General features: G+C 52.8%; 2 protein-coding genes across 2 annotated transcripts in view; one reads left to right on the forward strand and one right to left on the reverse strand.

Moving 5' to 3' along the window:
* Nucleotides 1-2,659: 2,659 nt before the first annotated feature.
* On the forward strand, nucleotides 2,660-13,426 carry asxl1 (ASXL transcriptional regulator 1). The gene is made up of 13 exons (XM_068746604.1): nucleotides 2,660-2,716; nucleotides 4,331-4,413; nucleotides 4,860-4,862; nucleotides 5,085-5,202; nucleotides 5,660-5,861; nucleotides 7,784-7,944; nucleotides 8,049-8,133; nucleotides 8,960-9,126; nucleotides 9,237-9,333; nucleotides 9,469-9,574; nucleotides 9,653-10,051; nucleotides 10,196-10,772; nucleotides 10,853-13,426. Exons 1-13 carry the CDS (start codon nucleotides 2,660-2,662, stop codon nucleotides 13,112-13,114), a joined length of 4,317 nt encoding a protein of 1,438 aa, XP_068602705.1. The 3' UTR covers nucleotides 13,115-13,426.
* A 10,985-nt stretch (nucleotides 13,427-24,411) lies between these two features.
* Nucleotides 24,412-26,510, reverse strand: part of LOC137902524 (myelin transcription factor 1-like) — a 32,895-nt gene continuing 30,796 nt past the window's right edge. Inside the window, exons 17-21 of the mRNA XM_068746615.1 lie at nucleotides 25,630-25,851; nucleotides 25,378-25,469; nucleotides 25,011-25,114; nucleotides 24,773-24,916; nucleotides 24,412-24,555 (exon numbers count right to left, since the gene is read on the reverse strand). Coding sequence (XP_068602716.1) covers nucleotides 24,412-24,555; nucleotides 24,773-24,916; nucleotides 25,011-25,114; nucleotides 25,378-25,469; nucleotides 25,630-25,851 — 706 coding nt within the window. The remainder of the gene's footprint in view (nucleotides 24,556-24,772; nucleotides 24,917-25,010; nucleotides 25,115-25,377; nucleotides 25,470-25,629; nucleotides 25,852-26,510) is intronic.

The following is a 26,510-nucleotide window of genomic DNA, read 5'->3' on the forward strand; positions in this document are numbered from 1 at the left end:
CTACTAACCATAACGCCCTAACCCACTAACCATAACGCCCTAACCCACTAACCATAACACCCTAACCCACTAACCACAACGCCCTAACCCACTAACCATAACGCCCTAACCCACTAACCGTAACGCCCTAACCCGCTAACTATAACGCCCTAACCCGCTAACCACAACGCCCTAACCTGCCAACCATAACGCCCTAACCCACTAACCATAACGCCCTAACCCACTAACCATAACGCCCTAACCCACTAACCATAACGCCCTAACCTACTAACCACAACGCCCTAACCCACTAACCATAACGCCCTAACCTACTAACCACAACGCCCTAACCCACTAACCATAACGCCCTAACCCACTAACCATAACGCCCTAACCCACTAACCATAACACCCTAACCCACTAACCACAACCCACTAACCCACTAACCATAACGCCCTAACCCACTAACCACAACGCCCTAACCTACTAACCATAACGCCCTAACCTACTAACCATAACGCCCTAACCCACTAACCATAACGCCCTAACCTACTAACCATAACACCCTAACCCACTAACCATAACGCCCTAACCTACTAACCATAACGCCCTAACCTACTAACCATAACACCCTAACCCACTAACCATAACGCCCTAACCTACTAACCACAACGCCCTAACCCACTAACCATAACGCCCTAACCTACTAACCATAACACCCTAACCCACTAACCATAACGCCCTAACCTACTAACCATAACGCCCTAACCCACTAACCATAACGCCCTAACCTACTAACCATAATGCCCTAACCCGCTAACTATAACGCCCTAACCCACTAACCATAACGCCCTAACCTACTAACCATAACGCCCTAACCCACTAACCATAACGCCCTAACCCACTAACCATAACACCCTAACCCACTAACCACAACGCCCTAACCCACTAACCATAACGCCCTAACCCGCTAACTATAACGCCCTAACCCGCTAACCACAACGCCCTAACCTACCAACCATAACGCCCTAACCCACTAACCATAACGCCCTAACCCACTAACCATAACGCCCTAACCTACTAACCACAACGCCCTAACCCACTAACCATAACGCCCTAACCCACTAACCATAACGCCCTAACCACATCCTTCCACCGACCCCATCTCCACTTTAGACCCACTTCCACAAAACAAACCACCCAGGTTTCGAACCCGGGTTAGGGTTAGTTACTGTGAGACGCAGCTAACCGCTGCGCCACCGTGCCGCCCAGTGAATCGATAGACGTATCGTCGCGCAGAACTCTGACGTGGATCGATCACCGATATCTCGTCACGCAGGACCGCAGCGGACTCTCGCGGGTCCTCGTCTCCATTTTAGTGCCTGTTTGCTCCCGACGCGAATAAAGTTCTGGAAAACTTGCACGGAGTACAATGACGTCGAAGCCGGACCGGGCCGGGGTCGGTACCGGACCGGTGCTAACGCGGCTGCTAGCTGCGCAGCGTTGACAAAATGAACGCCGTGGGTTCGCGTTTCGCGTGTCGCTGCGTGGACCGGACACCGCGGCTCGTCCTGCGTGGCTTCGGTTAGCCGAAGCAGCATGAAAAAACCAGAGCGGTGCTCCTCCAAGTTCTACCGGCCGAGCTCCGGTACCGGCACCGGCACCGGGCACGCTGCACTCACCGACCGAGTCCCCGTCCGGCCCACGCTCCTTCCCCACGGCGACATTTTGGACAGAACACTTTCAGAGACGTGTCTCAGTCCGGGCCTGGACCGCTGGGCGCCCGCCAGAAGCCATGCATTCTGGGAGAGTGACGTCACGCCCGGCCGCGCGGCCGCGGGCCGCCGCTTTGACGTCCTGTCGTGGGAGCTGGGCCTCCACTGCCACGCAACCATGCGTTTAAACGGCAGCGGTCCAACCCCCGCGGAAATCACGTTCGTTTTTAGCAATCACCAAATTAAAAAGAATATATATTACTACAGTACAAGTACTACACTAAATATTATATGTATATATGTTGGGTGTTTGATCTATACATTGTTAGATGGGAATATTTTAGATGCAACGTTTTTCATCAGAATGATGCTAAACTATCGATCTTCTTACATTTTTGTATCTCAAGGATGAAACAAACAAACAAATAAGTAATTGCTGATTTGAACGTGCTGGTTGGTGGAGAGAAACACAAGTAGTATGATGATCTATATCTATAGATGATCGATAATGGTCGATAATGGTCCCGCTGAGACAGCAGGGCAGTCTTCTGTCTCAGCTCTGGCCTGGTAACCTGGTAACCCGGTAACCCGGTAACCACGTCCCCGTTCAGATCTAATTCACGGTGCACCGGCCCGTTCCGTTCTGCTGCTGCGGGGCTGGCCGCCGTTTTGTTGCATTCCTGCGGAGGCTTTGACCTTTGACCTGGTTGTTGCGTTCCGGAGAGGCTCGTCCCGCAGCAGCAGCCAGACCTGCGACGCGCACTGCTCCGATGCTACAGAGATGTGTTGAGCTGCAGCAGCGACCATTGTTAGACGAGCCAGAAGAGGAGACCGCACGCCCCGCACGCCCCGCACCGCCCCGCACGCAACGCCTTTTCAAGCCTGCAGTTAACTTGCAGCGTGCTTCGCGTTAGCCATCTTGCTAAGTACCCAGCTCGCCATCGCATTGAGGCTTCGCCGCAGAGATGAAGGACAAACAGAAGAGAAAGAAGGAGCGGACCTGGGCTGAGGCAGCTCGCATGGTAAACACCGGCCCGGCGCGGAGCCCGACGCGGGGACAGATGTCTCTGCGACCTGCTCGCACCTCGGCTAGCTGTTAGCGTGTCGGTGCTAACCGAGCTGTGGGGGGGATTCTAATGCTGCACGTCGTGCTGTCTGCTGATGTTAAAAAGCTACGCAATATGCTACATTTGGCTAGCATGCTAGCATCTACCCTTCCTATTTTAAGCTCTTTGTTTGCTGGACAACGCGCTAGCTAGCCCTGCCCAAGCAGCCCAAGCGGGCCAGAAGACGGGATCGATAAACATTTAAACACTTTAACTGACAAATAGCCACAAATACGTGGCGTTGTTAAACTCCGCGTTATTGTGATGCCGGACTTCGTAATGCTAGCTAATGTTGATGTCCACAAAGCACGCTAGCTTTAGCACAGCTAAAGGCTAACGGTAGCCACCGCTCTTTTGTCTCGAGTCCACACTGCCTTTGAGCAAAGCACACGCAACGAGCGGGTTCCGTTAACGGTCAGTCGGTCCACCCGTCTGTCGGCCGGTAAACGGCAAACGACGTTTATAGCGCTGAGATCAAAACCGTTAGCGGCAGGAATCGGTCACCGTTGGACGCTAGCGAGGGGGCGGGGGTTCCCCCAGCAAATTAACTTTATTTAATTGATTAAGGCGGACAGTGACGCCGGGCAGCTGGCTGCGTGTCGACTGGGTTCGTTTCTGGTCGTGTTTCGGTGTGGGTCGTGGGCCCGTCGGGACCGGCCCCGGCCCCGGCCCTCACCTGGGTCGTGGGTTCTGCGTGATGACGCGCATCAAGTCTTTGTGTGGAGGTGAATTCACAGCGCAGTGCTGCCCCCCACTGTCCGAACATGCAGATGTTTGGTGCGGGACGGGGTCCGGGACGGGGTCCGGGACGGGGTCCGGGACGGGGTCCGGGACGGGGTGCGTGACGGGGTCCGGGACGGGGTCCGGGTAGTAGCGGGCTTCACCAGTCACAAGCAAACGGGGAACCGAGACGCATCACGCCAGTGCTAAACAGTCACACCTGCTGTTACCGCCGTGGAGGCGGAGCCTCGGGGAATCACCTGCATTAGAATTCTGATGGACACTTTGACTTTTCATGGTTGGTGTATAAAGATACCAAGAACAATCTAGAACCTTCTGGTGCTGATCCAGATCACCATGGTGACGGTGTAGACCCAGTGAGGAGGGGAGTGAGCTGCTTGGGGGAGGTCTGAGACACTCAGAGCAGCGTGAACGTCTCATCTCACTGAAGACGTCAGAACCAGGTCCAGGTTTTCTGCCGTGCGGTTCTGGACCGCGTCGCCTTCTATCGTGCTGGACAGACAGACAGACAGACAGACAGACAGGCAGCTGACTCGGGAGATGCTCCTCCTCTGGGTGGCGACTGCTCCAGAGTGTCACACGTTGTTCGTGGAGCCCGTTGGGGAGGTCCGGGTCTTCCCGGGTCTGACCACGCGGCTGCCGTTCCTTTCTCTACCATTAGATCATGCTGACCTCCGTGTTGTCGTCTTTTGGGAGGGTCGATCACGTTGAGGCGATCGGTCGTCTGTTCTGAGTTTTGATTGGTGGATTCTTCCTGACTGTGCTGTTGGGTCTGTTTGTGCTTTACAGGTTCTGGAGAACTTCTCCGACGCACCCATGACTCCCAAACAAATCCTCCACGTTATACAAACCAAGGGGCTGAAGGAAATGAGGTCAGACACACACACGCACACACGCACACGCACGCACACACACACACCCTGCTCCTCGACTCACTTTCTTTCGGCTAGACTTGGTACCCGGTGCTATTTTCAACCGGGCCGAGGTGATACCCGGCGTGATTCTGTCAGAGTCGGGGGGTAAACTGCTCAGGGGAAAGCGAGGCGACGCGTAGGTGTAAAGGACAGTAGGCTGGTGTCTGCTGCTGGCGACTCGTCCAGTGGGTTATTGCACTTGGCCTGTCCCGTTTCATTGTGAGTTGCTGCTTGTTGCTGTGAGCCTGATCAGCGACGGGTTAGTGATTGATTAGCGCCGTGAGCCGCCGGTGAGCCGCACCAACGGACCTAACACCCCTGTTCTTCTGTTTCCTCCTGCATGACCCACCTGGACCCACCTGGACCCACCTGGACCCACCTGGACCCGCTGCTGATGCAAACAGGAGGTAGGCTGGAACACTTTAAGCTCATTTGCATGCTTCTGACCTTTCGTTTGCTCCCTCGCTAATCGTGACGTCGTATTGATGCATATCGGTAAATGGATCTTGTGTCGGGCTGTTGGGGGGGCGAGCTCTGTGGCCCTCGGAGGCCTCTGGGCCTGCTGGTGGTGCCGGGCCGGCCCAGGCTTCAGCGGCACCGCTGACTGGAGCCTGTTTGTGTGAACGCAGCGGCACGGCGCCGTTGGCCTGTCTGGTCACCATGCTGCACTCCCAGGTGAGAGGCGACCGGGTCAAGAACAGCATCTTCTTCAAGCTGCCGGGCAGGATGAGCCTCTTCACGCTGAAGGTACTGAACGCACCCCGACCTGCTGCGACTCGCCACCGGGCTGCAGGACGGTTCCGGACGGTTCCTGCAGGCGACCCCGGAGTTGCTTTGACTTAACCAGCTAGTTAATCGACAACTAAATGTGATTGACAGTCCTGACCTGGACCCGAGATGGTCGTTAGCTGGTAGTGAACGTTATCGGGGTGCTCCTCTGACGATGGTGACGTTTGGGTTGTGGGTTCTGCTCCAGTGACCTCAGAGCAGGTACCGAAAGAGGCCAGAGACGAGCGTTGCTATTTACACGGTGGGCCGGAGGCGGGCTACTCCCTGGACAAGCCGCCAGTTTATCACACACATTCAAGTCGTCGTGTTTTTGGTAGGAGGAAGCTGGAGGCGGCAGCACTACCCTCTGCACCACCGTGCCGCCCCCTGCTCCACGCTGCTGCTGCTAACACGGACCCTGTACTCTTCACTGTAGAAAAATGCCCTTCAGTGGACAAAGGCAACATGCGAGTCGGAGGCGCCGGCCGAGCGGACCCCCGGTACCGCCGCCCCGTCTTCGAGCAGCAGCACCCCTGCAGCGGGCTCGTCTCTGGCCCCGGGCGGGTCCACCGAGGCCGCAGCCGAGCAGGAGAGCTGCGACTCCACGGAGACGGCCGCCGCCAGCGGAGACAACGATGGTGGGATGTTGGTCCAGTGTCCTTGTTCTGATGGGGGGACTCTAACGGTAGCGGGTCAGGAACTAGGACAGCACTGGAGCCGGCCCATTGGCTGCTGACGAGCCACCTCATGATCCGGTCCAGTTTAGCACCCTTCTTTATTTAGGTTTTGTCCTTCTGGTGTTCTGTTGACTGTACCAAACCGTTATAAACCAGTGAAAAGCTGGCAGAGTGGGATTGATCAATCATTGATCAATCATTGATCAATCATTGATCAATGATTGTACCGACTCACGGGTCACATGAAAATACTTGAATTTCCTGAAATGTGTTTGGAAAACTCCCTTAAAAGTTCGAAGTTGAACTAAATGAAACCCAGGATGTCTGCTTGAGTGTTGCTAGCATATAGATCAGTAGCCGTTAGCCTGATGAATATATTTATTTGATAGAATGTTAGAGTACATGTACAGTCACACAGTAGCATGTATTACAGTACAAGTACAGTCAAATTGTAGTATGTATTTCAGTACAAATACAGTCAAACATCCTGTCTAAGAGGAGCATTTATAAAAAGCCCTTGTGGTCTTGTTTCCGTTGAAAGTCTTTCGTACATAAATCATTGACAATTAACAATACAAATAAAATAAAAATAAATTACTCAATTGATGCAAAATAACAATAAAATGCAAAGACACATAATATGTACAACGTAGGTGGACAAAAAAAAAAGGGGGGGGAAGGGGGGGGGGGGTTGATCCGGAGAGAGTCGTGATGACTATCTCCGTTTCTGCCCCCTGAAAGGTGTATTTTTAGGGCCGTTTTGAAGGAGGCCAAAGAGGTGCATGTTTTGAGGGCAGGAGTCAAACAGTTCCACCCTTGGGGGGCAGTATTGTAAAAAGATGATTTACCCATGTTAGTCCTATAGGAGGGGGTAATCAGGTTGTTGTTTGAGCTCCCTCTAGTGTTGTGGCTGTGGGTGTCACTAAATCTGTGGAGGTGTTTATTCAGGTATGCAGGGATTGAGGGGACTGAGGGCAGAGCTGCATTGACTATTTTAAATGCCAATCCCATTTTGAGTTGTTTAACCCTGTCTTCTACCCTGAGCCATTTTAGGCTAGCAAAATGTCCAGGAAGAAGGTGGGTCATGGGCCCCAGATTGAGGAGTAGCCGAATCAGTTTGTTTTGGGAGGTTTGGAGCCTGGTTTTCAGGGACATTTTGATGTTGGAGTACCAGGAGGTGCTAGCATAGTCAAAGAGGGGCTGAACGAGGGCTCCAGCAAGCGTCCGGAGACAAAAGCAGACATTCTGCCTAAAAATCTTGTTCTCTGATTGACTTTTTTGATCACCTTAGATGCCATACAATCACCAGACAGGTATTTGTCAAGAACACAGCCCAAATAGGTAATCTCTCCTTTGCTCGAGATTACTGTATTATCGACTGTGACCTTGAAATCATTAACATTTATCTCACTCAGAGAGTGTCTTGACCCAAAAAGAATAGATTCTGTTTTACCAAGATGTAGTGACAGTTTGTTATCGTTAAGCCAAGTACGGATTCTGGTGACCTCAGAGCTGAGAGCTTCCTCAACCTGCACTTTGTCTTCTCCCGAAATCAGGAGTGCTGAGTCATCAGCAAACAGGAACAATTTGCAGTTACGGGCAGCACTCGTGTTGTTAATGTATAGGAGGAACAGTAACGGCCCTAGAATGCTGCCTTGAGGAACCCCACAGCTCACCGGGAGGGACGAGGACAAGGTTCTGTTTATGTCCACCACTTGTTCTCGTCCCTCAAGGTACGATTTCATCCAGTTTAACCTCATTATAGGAACTCTATCACCATGACAACCACACGTGCAGCACGGGGAGACTTGTGATTTCGGGTTGTTGCAGGGCTGCTCCTGCTTGTGTGACAGAGGGTGGTGCTTTTGTATTCTGTCCTGCAGCCTCAGTAGATGAGAGCTCATCCAGCAACTCCTGCTCCACAGAAGTCCAGGTTCCCAGCAACCCGCCTCAGACCCGGCTCAGCAGGGCAGCAGGGCAGCAAGGACGCACAGAATCCCAGCATGTTCAGCACGCCCAGACCCGACTGAGCCGCTCCAGACAGGTCAGCGGGAGTTCTGCAGTGTCGGGCTCGCTTCGTTTTAAAGGATTTAAAGGATGGACTCATTTTTATTGTCTTCATCTCTCCGTCCCATCATGTTGCTGCAGTCGGGGAGACAGAGGAAGAAAGCGGTCATGATGCCCCGGGTCGTTCTCACACCTCTCAAAGTGAACGGAGAGCACGTCCCCTCAGGTGAGACCCACCTGGAGCAGCACCATCCTGGTCTTTGATAAAGCAGCAGTCCTGTCAGTGTTCAACACGCCTGACTTGGCTCGGAGCGACTGCGCCGACTTGGCTCGGAGCGGCTGCGCCGACTTGGGTCGGAGCGACTGCGCCGACTTGGGTCGGAGCGACTGCGCCGACTTGGCTCGGAGCGGCTGCGCCGACTTGGCTCGGAGCGACTGCGCCGACTTGGCTCGGAGCGACTGCGCCGACTTGGCTCGGAGCGGCTGCGCCGACTTGGGTCGGAGCGGCTGCGCCGACTTGGGTCGGAGCGGCTGCGCCGACTTGGGTCGGAGCGGCTGCGCAGACTTGGCTCGGAGCGGCTGCGCAGACTTGGGTCGGAGCGGCTGCGCCGACTTGGCTTGGAGCGGCTGCGCAGACTTGGGTCGGAGCGACTGCGCTGACTTGGGTCGGAGCGACTGCGCAGACTTGGGTCGGAGCGACTGCGCCGACTTGGGTCGGAGCGACTGCGCCGACTTGGGTCGGAGCGGCTGCGCCGACTTGGGTCGGAGCGGCTGCGCCGACTTGGCTCGGAGCGACTGCGATGACTTGGGTCGGAGCGAATGCGATGACTTGGGTCGGAGCGACTGCGCCGACTTGGGTCGGAGCGGCTGCGCAGACTTGGGTCGGAACGGCTGCGCAGACTTGGGTCGGAGCGGCTGCGCCGACTTGGGTCGGAGCGGCTGCGCAGACTTGGGTCGGAACGGCTGCGCAGACTTGGGTCGGAGCGACTGCGCAGACTTGGGTCGGAGCGGCTGCGCTGACTTGGGTCGCCTCTTTCCTTGTTTTGTTGCAGGACCCATGAAAAGGAATCGAGGGGGCGTCGACGTAGATTTTGAAACGCCGGGCTCCATCTTGGTCAACACCAACATCCGAGCGCTCATCAATGTGCGCACCTTTTCAGCTTTCCCCGCCCACTCGCAGCAGCAGCTCCTGCAGCTGCTGCCAGAGGTGGACCGACAGGTGTGTAGTCCTGGGCCACGCCCTCCTGCTGGGTTAGAGTGAAGAGCTGGCGGGCCGGCGGCCCCGTTACCTCAGCTTGTTGGTTGTGTTCTGCTGTTGGCCCCTCACAGATTGGACCTGACGGTCTGGCCAGACTGAGCAGTTCTGCTCTCAACAACGAGTTCTTCACCCACGCCTCGCAGAGCTGGAAGGAGAGGCTGGCCGAGGGTGAGCCGCGCCCGTTGGCGCCCGTTAGCGCCCGTTAGCGCCCTGATGCTGGTGGCGGTGCCGCACCTCGTATCGGTCTGGGAAGATCTGACCCATACGGATCGCTCTGCTTCACAAACCTTCTCGTGTGTCCAGGTGAGTTCACCCACGAGATGCAGGTGCGCTTCCGGCAAGAAATGGAAAAAGAGAAGAAGGTGGAGGTGTGGAAGGAGAAGTTCTTCGAAGAGTACCACGGACAGAAGTAAGAGCAAACCCGTTTCGTGTTTGGTTTGGTTAGGGCTGGATTATCGAGGTCCCCCCGTGGCGTTTGTACCTGCAGGTCCGGACTGACCCCGGAGGAGTCCCTCAAGCTGACCACGAGTGAAGCTGGGGACGTGTCCTCCGCTGTGCTGGACAGCGATGTGGCTGCCGTGGCAACGGGTACACCCAAGAGACGCAGCGTGGGTCGACGAAGGAGAGATGGAAGGATGAGGAGACGCACCCGAGCCGACCTGCGTCGCAGGGCCCGCCGTAGCCTGTGCAAGGCCACGCCCCCAGCCCTGCAGTCTCCAGAAGCAGCTGATGCCAGCGCGGCGCCGGACGTCTCAGCAGCCTCTGTTGGATCGCCGCTGTCCGACAACGCCGTGGTTCAGGGCGAGGTGGTGCTGCAGACGGAGTGCGGCGTGGAGGTTCCGTCTGAAAGTGCCTCTTTGGATCCAAAGGCCCCTCCCACCCCAGAGCCTGCTACAGTGGCGGCTCCGGTTCCGGCTCCGGCTCCGGCTCCGGCTCCGGCTCCGGCTCCAGCTCCAGCTCCGACTCCCAGTCCCACGCCTAGTCCCACGCCTAGTCCCACCCCTAGTCCCACGGCCAGTCCCACCCCTAGTCCCACCCCTAGTCCCACGCCTAGTCCCACCCCTAGTCCCACCCCTAGTCCCACCCCTAGTCCTGCTTCCACTTCTGCAAACGAGGAGCCTGAAGTTACAGCCCGCCTACTCCCAGAGGAGCCTGCCCCTGCTCTGGCCTCCACCTCTTCCCCTTCCTCCTCATCCTCCTCATCTTCATCTGCCTCCTCCCCTGCTTCCTCCCCCTCCTCACCTTCTGACACACAGGGAGCTTTTGCTGCAGGCCTGGACTCTTCTTCGTCCTCGTCAGCATCTTCTAGTGCAGCCGTTGCAGCGGATCCCCTGGATGACGCTGCCTCAGTGGTGACCTCTGTCACTGGGGGTACCGCCACCAGCAGCCGTGAGAGCAGCCCCTCCCCCAGCCCGGTCTCCACCCCTGTACCCGGCGCCCAGCTCAAGGAGCAGAAGAGAAGACCAGACGAGGCTCAGGCCATCTCTAGCTTTCCCGAAAAGAGGCCGCGGCTTGACGACCGTCAGTCCTTTCGTACCACAATTGACGGTGTCCGTTCGGAGAAGCCGCAGCCGACCACAGAAGAACCCAAGGTGCCGCCGATCCGGGTAAGACCCCTGACAGGGTGCACAAGCAACCGACGGTCCGGGTAGAGCCTGACCGCTGTCTTTTACTTTGTCTGACCCAGATTCAGCTGTCCAGAATCAAACCTCCCTGGATCAAAGGGCACCCTACGTACCAGATCTGTCCGCGGATCGTGCCCCCCGGCGAGGGCTCGCGGCGGTCGGGGACGGGGGGCGCGCGCACCCTGGCAGACATCAAAGCCCGCGCCCAGCAGGCCCGGGCCCAGCGCGAGGCCGCTGCTGCTGTTGCAGCCTCTAGCGAAGGGGCAGGGCCGGCCGCAGCCAGGCTGCGGCCTGCTGCTGGGTTACCGGATAGCAACAATGGACGACGAGCGCGAGAGCATCCCGGACCCATCGAGCCAGGAGGAGGAGGAGGAGGAGGAGGGGGAGGGGGGGGGGTGGAGGAGCAGGGAGCGTCTGCAGGCACTCATTCGTCTGGAACACAACTACAGCTTCTCAATGTAGAGGCCACGCCCCAGCCTTCCCCGTCCGTGTCCTCTACCTCGTCCTCCATGTCTTTGGAGCCCCCGCAGACCCCGAGCCCTCCTTTAGAAGAAGCAGCTGGGGGGCAAGAGGCTGGGGAGGAAAGTCCAGCAGCATCGGCCGGTGTCCAGAGCTGCTCCAGCGAGGAGACGGCTGAGCTGGACGCTGGGTCAGCCAGCGAAAGCACGGCCCCCTACGAGGGGCCGGAGCCGGGGGGTAAGAAGCCCCCGCTGGCCTGCACCTCCATACCGGACTCACTCCCCAGGTTCGGAGCTCATGGTGTGGACGTTATTAAAACTCTTGCCAGTTCCTGTCAGCCCAGAGAGCAGGCAGAGAATGAGGCTGGACTGAGTGGCGTGATCCAGCATGGCTCCCGCCATGTGGGACCCCAGGAGGCGGTCTCTCAGCGAGCCCCCGGCGGGGTCCAGGCAGACGCTGGTTCCTTTGGTGGACACGAAGAGGACGAGGCCGGCACACACAGCGACTCCACGGAAACCGCTTCAGACTGCGAGGACGATGAACAGCAACCCGACGAAGACTGGTGCTCCCAGAGGAAGGCCCAGCTGGTCATCTGCAGCCCCCAGAACCAGAACCAGAACCAGCACCCAGTCATCCACACTCACGTGTCCGGCCGCCAAGGCCAGACCGTCATCCAGCCCTGCTTCCCGAGTAGTGTCCCCCATCGAGGGCTCAGGGACACCAACGTTGTGGTCAAAGTAGAACCCCGAGAGGACTGTAGAGTGTCCCGGGCGAGATCCGGTGAAGAGGACGGCCGCGGTCCACAGCCCTCTGCCGGCAGGAAGCTGGCCGGCTCCTCCAGGCCGGTGTCCAGCGTCGAGGCCAACAACCCTCTGGTCACTCAGCTGCTGCAGGGCAGCCTCCCCCTGGAGAAGGTTTTACCCCCCCACGCCGCCAACCGGCTGGAGATCAGAACCCCGGGACCGCAGCACAGGCCTGAGCGCTCAGCCCAGTCTCCTAGCCCGGAACCGATGCTGTCGGGATCCTACGTGATGGAGGCCTCGGTCGTGTCCCAGCAGGTCCCCGGGGCAGTCCCGGTCATCACCTCTCTGCCCAGAAGTAAGTCAGACCGTAGCCCCCATGCGGTGGAGTCTCCTGGTCCTCAGCCCTCACAGGGGACCTCTTCAGACAGGTCCCAGTTCTCCCAGCGGGCCTTGTCTAATGGCTCCTCAGCTGTCCATGCAGGCCCCCGTCCCACAGAGGCGGTGCCTGCTATTAAAATCAGCTGGAGGCCCCCACAGGCGCTGGCTGCTCGCGTCCATCCGCAGCCGCCGTCTGCTGCACCTTCTGCAAAGAATGGCATGGGTTCACGGCCCTCTTGCCCGTCTCTTCCCAAGTCCCCGCCCACTAAGCCCGTGGGTGTGACCAAAAGGGAGCATGGGAACTCTGTGGACGGCTACCTGAGTGGTGGGGCGATGGAGGGGCTGCTCAACATGGAGATGACTTTAGCAAGGATGGCGAAGAAGGAGCACGGCAAAGTGTCCTACTCTGGCTCCTCCCCCTCGTCCACGGCGTCCCTTCCCTTTCAGCTGTATGGGAAGCTCCCGAATCAAGGCGGCGGCGGCGGCGGCGTCAGCTACACGGCCAACGTGTCGGTGATGGACAGCGGAGGCTTCTCCCGGAGCGTGGCGGACGGCGTCCTGCAGCTCCGCCCCCGCCAGGCCCTCAGCATCCAGGCGTTCGCCGACAGCGCCGCGGAGGAGGTGGCGCTGAAGTGCTCCTGCCGCCTCAAAGCCATGATCATGTGCCAGGGCTGCGGGGCCTTCTGCCACGACGACTGCATCGGCCCCTCCCAGCTCTGCGTGTCCTGTCTGGTGGTCAGATAGTCCCTGCGGGTCACGGAAGGGGGGCGGAGCCACTAGGCTACGCCTGCTTTGTATTATAGAATTGGTCTGTATTTTTTGTTGTGCACATTCTCAGATTTTTTTTAGCTGTACTGATATAATATTATTATTATTGTTGTTGTTGTTCTTGTGAATTCGGGGCATGATTGATTGTAAATTGTGCCTTTTTACTTTCCTCTCAAACGTTTACCTCATCTCATCATCTGGTGGACGTCCATGTTGTCCCTCCGTTCCTCTGAACAGGGACTTACTGTCGTCTTCATGCGCAAAGAAGTATTTTTTTAACCATTAAAATGAGTAAATAAGACACTTTGACCGTTCTGTGTTCTTGGTAACACCTTGAAGTGTGATGCTGTGAAGGACGCTGGGGGGGGGGTGGGGGGGGGGTCCAGGCCAGCTGCAGACGAGGACAGAGGTGATGCGTGTCCAACGCTGTCTCCTGATTAAAGAAGCGCTCCCACTTGATCACACAGGAACACTTTTCATCAGTACAACGGGGAACAGGAGGATGCAACACAAAGTACTGCGTTGACTACTGCGTACTCAGTATTCAGTCCATGATGTGTCTACGATTCTTTGTAGACCTGCTGCAACAGGTCTCTCTTCTGGACATGTCCAAACCATCAAAGTCTGGTCTCTGATCTTGTCTCCTAAACTGATGACCTTCACTGTCCCTCTTATTGTCTCATTTCTAATCCTGTCCAACCTGGAAGGAGAACCTCATCATCTTCATCTCTGCCACTTCTAGCTCCGCCTCCTGTCTTTTCCTCAGAGACACTGTCTCTCGGCCGTCCACCATGTCTGTCCTCACCACTGTCTCTAAGCCGTCCATCATGTCTGTCCTCACCACTGTCTCTAAGCCGTCCATCATGGCTGTCCTCACCACTGTCTCTAAGCCGTCCATCATGGCTGTCCTCACCACTGTCTTGTAGACCTGTCCCTTCGTCCTATCACAGAGACACCTGATACTTTCCTCCACCGTTCCAGCCTGCCTGCACACGATTCTTCACCTCCTTTCCACATTCTCTCCATCACTCTGCTCTGTTGACCCGAGGTACCTGAAGTCCTCTCCCTTCTTTACGTCTCTTCCTTGTAGCTTCACTGTCCCCCCTGGGACCTTCTCATGTACACACATGTACTCTGTTTTACTGCTGCTCACCTTTTAACTAAGTTCTGACTTCACTCGTGTTAATCTTCATCACTTCCTGGTCCACAACAGGTTCCTCTACTCCCCTTTGTTCTCTCTCGTTTTCTTCATTCATTAATTCCTCTAAATACTTCTTCCATCTTCCTACACACTACTGACCTCTGTCAACACCTTCATCTCTACTCTTCATCACTCTAACATGCTGAACATCCTTCCTGTCTCTACTCTTCATCACTCTAACATGCTGAACATCCTTCCTGTCTCTACTCTTCATCACTCTAACATGCTGAACATCCTTCCTGTCTCTACTCTTCATCACTCTAACATGCTGAACATCCTTCCTGTCTCTACTCTTCATCACTCTAACATGCTGAACATCCTTCCTGTCTCTACTCTTCATCACTCTAACATGCTGAACATCCTTCCTGTCTCTACTCTTCATCACTATAACATGCTGGACATCCTTCCTGTCTCTACTCTTCATCACTCTAACATGCTGAACATCCTTCCTGTCTCTACTCTTCATCACTCTAACATGCTGAACATCCTTCCTGTCTCTACTCTTCATCACTAACATGCTGAACATCCTTCCTGTCTCTACTCTTCATCACTAACATGCTGAACATCCTTCCTGTCTCTACTCTTCATCACTCTAACATGCTGAACATCCTTCCTGTCTCTACTCTTCATCACTCTGACATGCTGAACATCCTTCCTGTCTCTACTCTTCATCACTAACATGCTGAACATCCTTCCTGTCTCTACTCTTCATCACTAACATGCTGAACATCCTTCCTGTCTCTACTCTTCATCACTCTAACATGCTGAACATCCTTCCTGTCTCTACTCTTCATCACTCTAACATGCTGGACATCCTTCCTGTCTCTGTCTCTCTGTCTGTCCAGCCTGGACCGATCCTTCTCTCCCTCTTTACTATCTAACCTGCATACAGAAATATTCTTAATCTACCTGCTCTAATCAACGACCCACCAGAGGTTTCCTGCAGGACTCAATAGAGAGGATCCTGGATCAGTACTGGTCTTAGGTAGAAGGCTCTAAGATACTGGGGAAAGCTGTTTGTCCTTTTGGATAAGCGGTTCTGTTCATTTCATTTTCTAACCGCTTAATCCGTTATCGGGTCGCGGGCCAAGCTGGAGCCAATCCCAGCAGTCAATGGGCGAGAGGCAGGGGACACCCTGGACAAGCCGCCAGTTCATCGCAGGGCAACACAGAGACAGACAACCAGCCACACACACACTCACACCTACGGGCAATTTAGTGTCACCAATCAGCCTAGGCTGCATGTCTTTGGTGGGAGGAAGCCGGAGAACCCGGAGAGAACCCACGCAGACACGGGGAGAACCCACGCAGACACGGGGAGAACATGCAAACTCCTCACAGAATGGCCACAAGCCGGAGACGAACCTGCGACCATCTCGCTGTGAGGCAACAGTGCTTACCACTGCGCCACCGAGCCGCCTCCGGTTCCGTTCAGATTTAATTTAATTTGACAGGAAAAAACAAAACGTCACCTCATGAAAATACTGTAAATCGTTGCAGTGATCTTTTTGGAAAAACGTGGACCTTCTGACAAGGAGTAAACGTTCCAACAAACACGAAGTACACGGGAGACCAGGCAGTGAGGTAAACGTACCAACAAACACGAAGTACACGGGAGACCAGGCAGTGAGGTAAACGTACCAACAAACACGAAGTACACGGGAGACCAGGCAGTGAGGTAAACGTACCAACAAACACGAAGTACACGGGAGACCAGGCAGTGAGGTAAACGTACCAACGAACATGAAGTACACCGGAGACCAGGAAGTGAGGTAAAAGTACCAACAAACATGAAGTACACCGGAGACCAGGCAGTGAGGTAAACGTACCAACGAACATGAAGTACACCGGAGACCAGGAAGTAAGGTAAAAGTACCAACGAACATGAAGTACACCGGAGACCAGGAAGTGAGGTAAAAGTACCAACAAAAATGGAGTACACGGGAGACCAGGCAGTGAGGTAAACGTACCAACGAACATGAAGTACACCGGAGACCAGGCAGTGAGATAAACGTACCAACAAACATGAAGTACACCGGAGACCAGGCAGTGAGGTAAACGTACCAACAAACATGAAGTACACGGGAGACCAGGCAGTGAGGTAAACGTACCAACAAACATGAAGTACACCGGAGACCAGGAAGTGAGGTAAACGTACCAACGAACATGAAGTACACCGGAGGCCAGGCAGTGAGGTAAACGTACCAATGAACATGAAGTACACTGGAGACCAGGCAGTGAGATAAAAGTACCAACAAACATGAAGTACACCGGAGACCAGGAAGTGAGGTAAACGTACCAACAAACATGAAGTACACCGGAGACCAGGCAGTGAGGTAAACGTACCAACGAACATGAAGTACACTGGAGACCAGGCAGTGAGGTAAACGTACCAACAAACATGGAGTACACGGGAGACCAGGAAGTGAGGTAAACGTACCAACAAATATGGAGTACACGGGAGACCAGGAAGTGAGGTAAACATACCAACAAACATGAAGTACACTGGAGACCAGGCAGTGAGGTAAACGTACCAACAAACATGAAGTACACTGGAGACCAGGCAGTGAGGTAAACGTACCAACAAACATGGAGTACATGGGAGACCAGGCAGTGAGGTAAACGTACCAACAAACATGAAGTACACCGGAGACCAGGCAGTGAGATAAACATACCAACAAACATGAAGTACACCGGAGACCAGGCAGTGAGATAAACGTACCAACAAACATGAAGTACACCAGAGACCAGGAAGTGAGGTAAACGTACCAACAAACATGAAGTACACCGGAGACCAGGCAGTGAGGTAAAAGTACCAACAAACATGAAGTACACCGGAGACCAGGCAGTGAGGTAAACGTACCAACAAACACGAAGTACACGGGAGACCAGGCAGTGAGGTAAACGTACCAACGAACATGAAGTACACCGGAGACCAGGAAGTGAGGTAAAAGTACCAACAAACATGAAGTACACCGGAGACCAGGCAGTGAGGTAAACGTACCAACGAACATGAAGTACACCGGAGACCAGGAAGTAAGGTAAAAGTACCAACGAACATGAAGTACACCGGAGACCAGGAAGTGAGGTAAAAGTACCAACAAAAATGGAGTACACGGGAGACCAGGCAGTGAGGTAAACGTACCAACGAACATGAAGTACACCGGAGACCAGGCAGTGAGATAAACGTACCAACAAACATGAAGTACACCGGAGACCAGGCAGTGAGGTAAACGTACCAACAAACATGAAGTACACGGGAGACCAGGCAGTGAGGTAAACGTACCAACAAACATGAAGTACACCGGAGACCAGGAAGTGAGGTAAACGTACCAACGAACATGAAGTACACCGGAGGCCAGGCAGTGAGGTAAACGTACCAATGAACATGAAGTACACCGGAGACCAGGCAGTGAGACAAAAGTACCAACAAACATGAAGTACACCGGAGACCAGGAAGTGAGGTAAACGTACCAACAAACATGAAGTACACCGGAGACCAGGCAGTGAGGTAAACGTACCAACGAACATGAAGTACACTGGAGACCAGGCAGTGAGGTAAACGTACCAACAAACATGGAGTACACGGGAGACCAGGAAGTGAGGTAAACGTACCAACAAATATGGAGTACACGGGAGACCAGGAAGTGAGGTAAACATACCAACAAACATGAAGTACACTGGAGACCAGGCAGTGAGGTAAACGTACCAACAAACATGAAGTACACTGGAGACCAGGCAGTGAGGTAAACGTACCAACAAACATGGAGTACATGGGAGACCAGGCAGTGAGGTAAACGTACCAACAAACATGAAGTACACCGGAGACCAGGCAGTGAGATAAACATACCAACAAACATGAAGTACACCGGAGACCAGGCAGTGAGATAAACGTACCAACAAACATGAAGTACACCAGAGACCAGGAAGTGAGGTAAACGTACCAACAAACATGAAGTACACCGGAGACCAGGCAGTGAGGTAAAAGTACCAACAAACATGAAGTACACCGGAGACCAGGCAGTGAGGTAAACGTACCAACGAACATGAAGTACACCGGAGACCAGGAAGTGAGGTAAAAGTACCAACAAAAATGGAGTACACGGGAGACCAGGCAGTGAGGTAAACGTACCAACGAACATGAAGTACACCGGAGACCAGGCAGTGAGATAAACGTACCAACAAACATGAAGTACACGGGAGACCAGGCAGTGAGGTAAACGTACCAACAAACATGAAGTACACCGGAGACCAGGAAGTGAGGTAAACGTACCAACAAACATGAAGTACACCGGAGGCCAGGCAGTGAGGTAAACGTGCCAATGAACATGAAGTACACGGGAGACCAGGCAGTGAGGTAAACGTACCAACAAACATGAAGTACACCGGAGACCAGGAAGTGAGGTAAACGTACCAACAAACATGAAGTACACCGGAGGCCAGGCAGTGAGGTAAACGTACCAATGAACATGAAGTACACGGGAGACCAGGCAGTGAGGTAAACGTACCAACAAACATGAAGTACACCGGAGACCAGGAAGTGAGGTAAACGTACCAACAAACATGAAGTACACCGGAGACCAGGCAGTGAGGTAAACGTACCAACGAACATGAAGTACACTGGAGACCAGGCAGTGAGGTAAACGTACCAACAAACATGGAGTACACGGGAGACCAGGCAGTGAGGTAAACGTACCAACAAACATGAAGTACACGGGAGACCAGGCAGTGAGGTAAACGTACCAACAAACATGGAGTACACGGGAGACCAGGCAGTGAGGTAAACGTACCAACGAACATGAAGTACACTGGAGACCAGGCAGTGAGGTAAACGTACCAACAAACATGGAGTACACGGGAGACCAGGAAGTGAGGTAAACGTACCAACAAACATGGAGTACACGGGAGACCAGGAAGTGAGGTAAACATACCAACAAACATGAAGTACACTGGAGACCAGGCAGTGAGGTAAACGTACCAACAAACATGAAGTACACTGGAGACCAGGCAGTGAGGTAAACGTACCAACAAACATGGAGTATATGGGAGACCAGGCATTGAGGTAAACGTACCAACAAACATGAAGTACACCGGAGACCAGGCAGTGAGATAAACGTACCAACAAACATGAAGTACACCGGAGACCAGGCAGTGAGATAAACGTACCAACAAACATGAAGTACACCAGAGACCAGGAAGTGAGGTAAACGTACCAACAAACATGAAGTACACCGGAGACCAGGCAGTGAGGTAAAAGTACCAACAAACATGAAGTACACCGGAGACCAGGCAGTGAGGTAAACGTACCAACAAACATGAAGTACACCGGAGACCAGGAAGTGAGGTAAAAGTACCAACAAAAATGGAGTACACGGGAGACCAGGCAGTGAGGTAAACGTACCAACGAACATGAAGTACACCGGAGACCAGGCAGTGAGATAAACGTACCAACAAACATGAAGTACACGGGAGACCAGGCAGTGAGGTAAACGTACCAACAAACATGAAGTACACGGGAGACCAGGCAGTGAGGTAAACGTACCAACAAACATGAAGTACACCGGAGACCAGGAAGTGAGGTAAACGTACCAACAAACATGAAGTACACCGGAGGCCAGGCAGTGAGGTAAACGTACCAATGAACATGAAGTACACGGGAGACCAGGCAGTGAGGTAAACGTACCAACAAACATGAAGTACACCGGAAACCAGGAAGTGAGGTAAACGTACCAACAAACATGAAGTACACCGGAGGCCAGGCAGTGAGGTAAACGTACCAATGAACATGAAGTACACCGGAGACCAGGCAGTGAGATAAAAGTACCAACAAACATGAAGTACACCGGAGACCAGGAAGTGAGGTAAACGTACCAACAAACATGAAGTACACCGGAGACCAGGCAGTGAGGTAAACGTACCAACGAACATGAAGTACACTGGAGACCAGGCAGTGAGGTAAACGTACCAACAAACATGGAGTACACGGGAGACCAGGCAGTGAGGTAAACGTACCAACAAACATGAAGTACACGGGAGACCAGGCAGTGAGGTAAACGTACCAACAAACATGGAGTACACGGGAGACCAGGCAGTGAGGTAAACGTACCAACGAACATGAAGTACACTGGAGACCAGGCAGTGAGGTAAACGTACCAACAAACATGAAGTACACTGGAGACCAGGCAGTGAGGTAAACGTACCAACAAACATGAAGTACACTGGAGACCAGGCAGTGAGGTAAACGTACCAACAAACATGGAGTACATGGGAGACCAGGCAGTGAGGTAAACGTACCAAAAAACATGAAGTACACCGGAGACCAGGCAGTGAGATAAACGTACCAACAAACATGAAGTACACCGGAGACCAGGCAGTGAGATAAACGTACCAACAAACATGAAGTACACCAGAGACCAGGAAGTGAGGTAAACGTACCAACAAACATGAAGTACACCGGAGACCAGGCAGTGAGGTAAAAGTACCAACAAACATGAAGTACACCGGAGACCAGGAAGTGAGATAAACGTACCAACAAACATGAAGTACACCGGAGACCAGGCAGTGAGGTAAACGTACCAACAAACATGAAGTACACCGGAGACCAGGCAGTGAGGTAAACGTACCAACAAACATGAAGTACACGGGAGACCAGGCAGTGAGGTAAACGTACCAACAAACATGAAGTACACCGGAGACCAGGAAGTGAGATAAACGTACCAACGAACATGAAGTACACGGGAGACCAGGCAGTGAGGTAAACGTACCAACAAACATGAAGTACACCGGAGACCAGGCAGTGAGATAAACGTACCAACAAACATGAAGTACACGGGAGACCAGGCAGTGAGGTAAACGTACCAACAAACATGAAGTACACCGGAGACCAGGCAGTGAGATAAACGTACCAACAAACATGAAGTACACCGGAGACCAGGCAGTGAGGTAAACGTACCAACGAACATGAAGTACACCGGAGACCAGGAAGTGAGGTAAAAGTACCAACAAACATGGAGTACACGGGAGACCAGGCAGTGAGGTAAACGTACCAACGAACATGAAGTACACTGGAGACCAGGAAGTGAGGTAAAAGTACCAACAAAAATGGAGTACACGGGAGACCAAGCAGTGAGGTAAACGTACCAACAAACATGAAGTACACCGGAGACCAGGCAGTGAGGTAAACGTACCAACAAACATGAAGTACACCAGAGACCAGGCAGTGAGGTAAACGTACCAACAAACATGAAGTACACCGGAGACCAGGAAGTGAGGTAAACGTACCAACAAACATGAAGTACACCTGAGACCAGGCAGTGAGATAAACGTACCAACAAACATGAAGTACACCGGAGACCAGGCAGTGAGGTAAACGTACCAACAAACATGAAGTACACCGGAGACCAGGCAGTGAGATAAACGTACCAACAAACATGAAGTACACCAGAGACCAGGAAGTGAGGTAAACGTACCAACAAACATGAAGTACACCTGAGACCAGGCAGTGAGGTAAACGTACCAACAAACATGAAGTACACCGGAGACCAGGCAGTGAGATAAACGTACCAACAAACATGAAGTACACCGGAGACCAGGCAGTGAGGTAAACGTACCAACGAACATGAAGTACACCGGAGACCAGGAAGTGAGGTAAAAGTACCAACAAACATGGAGTACACGGGAGACCAGGCAGTGAGGTAAACGTACCAACGAACATGAAGTACACCTGAGACCAGGCAGTGAGGTAAACGTACCAACAAATATGAAGTACACGGGAGACCAGGCAGTGAGGTAAACGTACCAACAAACATGAAGTACACCGGAGACCAGGCAGTGAGATAAACGTACCAACGAACATGAAGTACACGGAAGACCAGGCAGTGAGGTAAACGTACCAACAAACATGAAGTACACCGGAGACCAGGAAGTGAGGTAAACGTACCAACAAACATGAAGTACACCGGAGGCCAGGCAGTGAGGTAAACGTACCAATGAACATGAAGTACACCGGAGACCAGGCAGTGAGATAAAAGTACCAACAAACATGAAGTACACCGGAGACCAGGAAGTGAGGTAAACGTACCAACAAACATGAAGTACACCGGAGACCAGGCAGTGAGGTAAACGTACCAACAAACATGAAGTACACCGGAGACCAGGCAGTGAGGTAAACGTACCAACGAACATGAAGTACACTGGAGACCAGGCAGTGAGGTAAACGTACCAACAAACATGGAGTACACGGGAGACCAGGAAGTGAGGTAAAAGTACCAACAAACATGGAGTACACGGGAGACCAGGCAGTGAGGTAAACGTACCAACGAACATGAAGTACACTGGAGACCAGGCAGTGAGGTAAACGTACCAACAAACATGGAGTACACGGGAGACCAGGAAGTGAGGTAAACGTACCAACAAACATGGAGTACACGGGAGACCAGGAAGTGAGGTAAACATACCAACAAACATGAAGTACACTGGAGACCAGGCAGTGAGGTAAACGTACCAACGAACATGAAGTACACTGGAGACCAGGCAGTGAGGTAAACGTACCAACAAACATGGAGTACATGGGAGACCAGGCAGTGAGGTAAACGTACCAACAAACATGAAGTACACCGGAGACCAGGCAGTGAGATAAACATACCAACAAACATGAAGTACACCGGAGACCAGGCAGTGAGATAAACGTACCAACAAACATGAAGTACACCAGAGACCAGGAAGTGAGGTAAACGTACCAACAAACATGAAGTACACCAGAGACCAGGCAGTGAGGTAAAAGTACCAACAAACATGAAGTACACCGGAGACCAGGAAGTGAGATAAACGTACCAACAAACATGAAGTACACCGGAGACCAGGCAGTGAGGTAAACGTACCAACAAACATGAAGTACACCGGAGACCAGGCAGTGAGGTAAACGTACCAACAAACATGAAGTACACCGGAGACCAGGCAGTGAGGTAAACGTACCAACGAACATGAAGTACACCGGAGACCAGGAAGTGAGATAAACGTACCAACAAACATGAAGTACACCGGAGACCAGGCAGTGAGGTAAACGTACCAACAAACATGAAGTACAGCGGAGACCAGGCAGTGAGATTCCAGCGATCCGTCATGCGGTCCTGAGTAGCAGCGTGGCTTTCATTGATCACTGATCAGCTGATGGTGTTTAATTATTTATTCCAAGCTAATTCTTCAAACACTTGGTGATTGGCTGCAGCGTGAAAAGCTTCCCCGACGCATCCCAGCGTGTCGCTAACGGTCCCACCTGGAGCGATGCAGTAACCCAGTCTGTTCACGTTTACTGCAGGATCAGCTTTATTTCAAGAGCAGACACAGCCATCGTTACCACGGAGACAATACAAAAGAAATATTCACCATCACTTTGTTCATCATCACCAAATACTTCATATTCCCAGTGTATTGAAATGTACTCAAAATAGTTTGTAAAGTAAAACGGAAAATCATAAAAACCGAAGCACCAAAAACAAATCCTAGAAAATTATTAAAAAACTTTCAGATACAAAATATTTGCACTTAAAAAGATTCCATTATTTTAAATGAATAAGATATATAAAACAATTCACAGTTGATATCTTAAAATATTTCCTCTTTGTTCAACAATGCAGGGGAAATTATTCCTTTCTCTTTGTTACCAGGTAGCATTTGGAGATTAAATAAAGTGAATAAATAGATTGTGAATCATAAATAGTCCAACATCAAAGCATAATACAGACACGATAATAAATACGTTGGACTTCAATAGTTCCACAGCAAGAGTAAGAATGAATCTACAAACTATGCTGAAGGTGCGACGCTCATATTCAATATGATCCACATTATTGAGTGGAGGAGGAACGCTTGTCCTGTGGCTTACGGGTAACACCTCGGTTCAGGTGTGCTGCGACACGCTCCAGAGCCACGCCCTAACCTGGCCGCGCTCGTACCGTCAGAAAGCAACATGCAAACAGCAAACGGAAAGAACGGATGGACGGACCAAGCTGCAACTAAGAAGACAGTGTCTAAAGGGGTGGAAAGGAAGATGGCTGCTGTGTCCTCCGGTCTGTCACACCTCGATGCCCTTCACTGCCTGGTTGATGGACTCCAACAGAGCCCGGTTCTCTGGGTTCTGGTAGCAGTCTTTGTTGGTGAACATTTGGGTCAGGGTTTCCACGTAGCCGTCGAAATTCTGCTCTGAGAGCGGCTCCTGCTAAAAAACACAAAAGTCCAGGTATGTCCTGATTAGTTCACAAACAGCTGGGCAGAGGGTCAACCTCTGACCCGCCTCACGTTGGACGGGTCAGAGGTTGAGCTGCAGCGCCCTCAAAGGACACTCTAGGACCGTCTGGGGGGTGTTGGCACTCAACCCTGACACGGTTATGAGGGGACTTCCTGTCGTAGGTTCGACGCCGACTGTGCAGACTCACCATGGTGGGAAGGCGGATGTTGGCCAGGCTGCGGATCAGGACCTGGCTCAAACCGGACAGCTCCAGAAACAGGGCTTCGTTCCTCTCGTCGATCTGTTTATTCTCCTCCTCCATGCTCTTCAGGTTCTTCTCCATGGAAGAGATCTGGAGCAGAGACAGATGGACGCATCTGTCGGTATGCACGGACACACGGCGGGGTCTCCTGGGGGGACAGCATGTCTTCTGGCAGCGGACTCACCTGAGTGTGCAGGTTCATCATGTCGGCCTCCATCTCTGAGTTGGACTCGCTCAGATCGTTGATCTCTTTGTTGAGCTGCTTGATGTCCTCGTCGTTGTCCAGAACTAAGATAGAACATCAAGACAGGCGGGATCAGTTCTGGCCGTTTGTACGTCCAGAACCGATGATGGCTCCATGTTTCTGAGGAGGGTCACCTGTACAGACTGTCTAAAGGCCGACCCGCCTGATTCCGGAACCGGGCCAAGTGAATGTGCATATTGATTATTGGTGAGGTGGGGATCCAGCTCCTGTCCTACTGCTGCAGTGAGGTCATGGGTTCTAACTTCTAAGACGTCTGAAGCAGATGTGAATAAAAGTGGAAGCTCACCGTCGCTGGCTCTGAACTTTGCAGTGATGTATTCGTCTCCAGGAAACTTTGCTCTCTTCTTATTTGCTGATGCTCTGGGACAACCTGAGAGACTGAGAGGAGTTGCTGATCAGGGTCGAGAGCTAATCAATGGGAAAGTCCTTCAAGTAGGGCTAGTGCTAGTGCTAGCCCTAGCGCTAGCACTAGCCCTAGCGCTAGCCCTAGCGCTAGGGCTAGCGCTAGGGCTAGAGTTCAGCCCGGTCCGTTGCATACCTGCGGTGTGTCAGGAAGCTGCCGTTAGCGTGTCCGGAGCCGTCGCAGCCCGGTGTCGGGCAGGTCGGGCCCTCGGTTTTAAAGGACTTCCAGGAGAACGGGGTGCCATTAAGAAGACCCTCCTTCTGCCGGCGTGCTGCCAGGGGGCAGCCGTAGGCACTGCGGTGGGTGGCGTACTTCCCACTGATGTGGCCCAGACTGTCACAACCGGGAACTGGACACCTGGAAACCGACAGGAAGCACCTTACTGGTTGGAAGCAGTGGTCCCAGGTCCCAGAAGTCACACGTGTCCCCACGCTGTGGACTCTGAGGACCCCACACCGGTGTCCTCAGGCTGCCCTGCTGCTTCCCTAGCCATAGCTCAACCTTGACCTGGAGCTGGTTTAACCAGACGAGTTAAATGAAGACACTTTTGGAAAATAAGGATATTATTCTTTAGTTTACTACATTAACTCTTTGAGTGCCATTCACATCTAAAAAGATTTTTATAACCCAGCCTCTCGTCAACGGCTAATAACTGTGAACACGAAAAAGGTTCCTGATGAAAGACGAGACTTGAATCTTTGGTAGGTTCGGTGTGGCCATAGTCACAGTGAAGATAGTAAAGAGTCTTCTGTGGGGCACGCAGCTTAGAGCTGCGCTGAAAATGTCTGGCACTCAGTGAGTTAATGACTCCTGCACCGCTCACTCCACATGTTCTTCCCTCTATGCCCACCAGATGTCCTCAGAGTGTCCCTCCGTTCCTTATCTTTCCTCCAGATAGGAATCGGGAAATGATCATATGTCTTTAACTGCAGGACATGCAGGAAGTCCATCTGTATGTCTCCCTGGAGTCACGTGGGGGCTAACAGGCTAGCACCCTGCTAGCACCCTGCTAGCAC

The sequence above is a fragment of the Brachionichthys hirsutus genome, chromosome 2, assembly GCF_040956055.1.
Source record: "Brachionichthys hirsutus isolate HB-005 chromosome 2, CSIRO-AGI_Bhir_v1, whole genome shotgun sequence".
In the NCBI taxonomy this organism is placed as follows: Eukaryota; Metazoa; Chordata; class Actinopteri; order Lophiiformes; family Brachionichthyidae; genus Brachionichthys; species Brachionichthys hirsutus.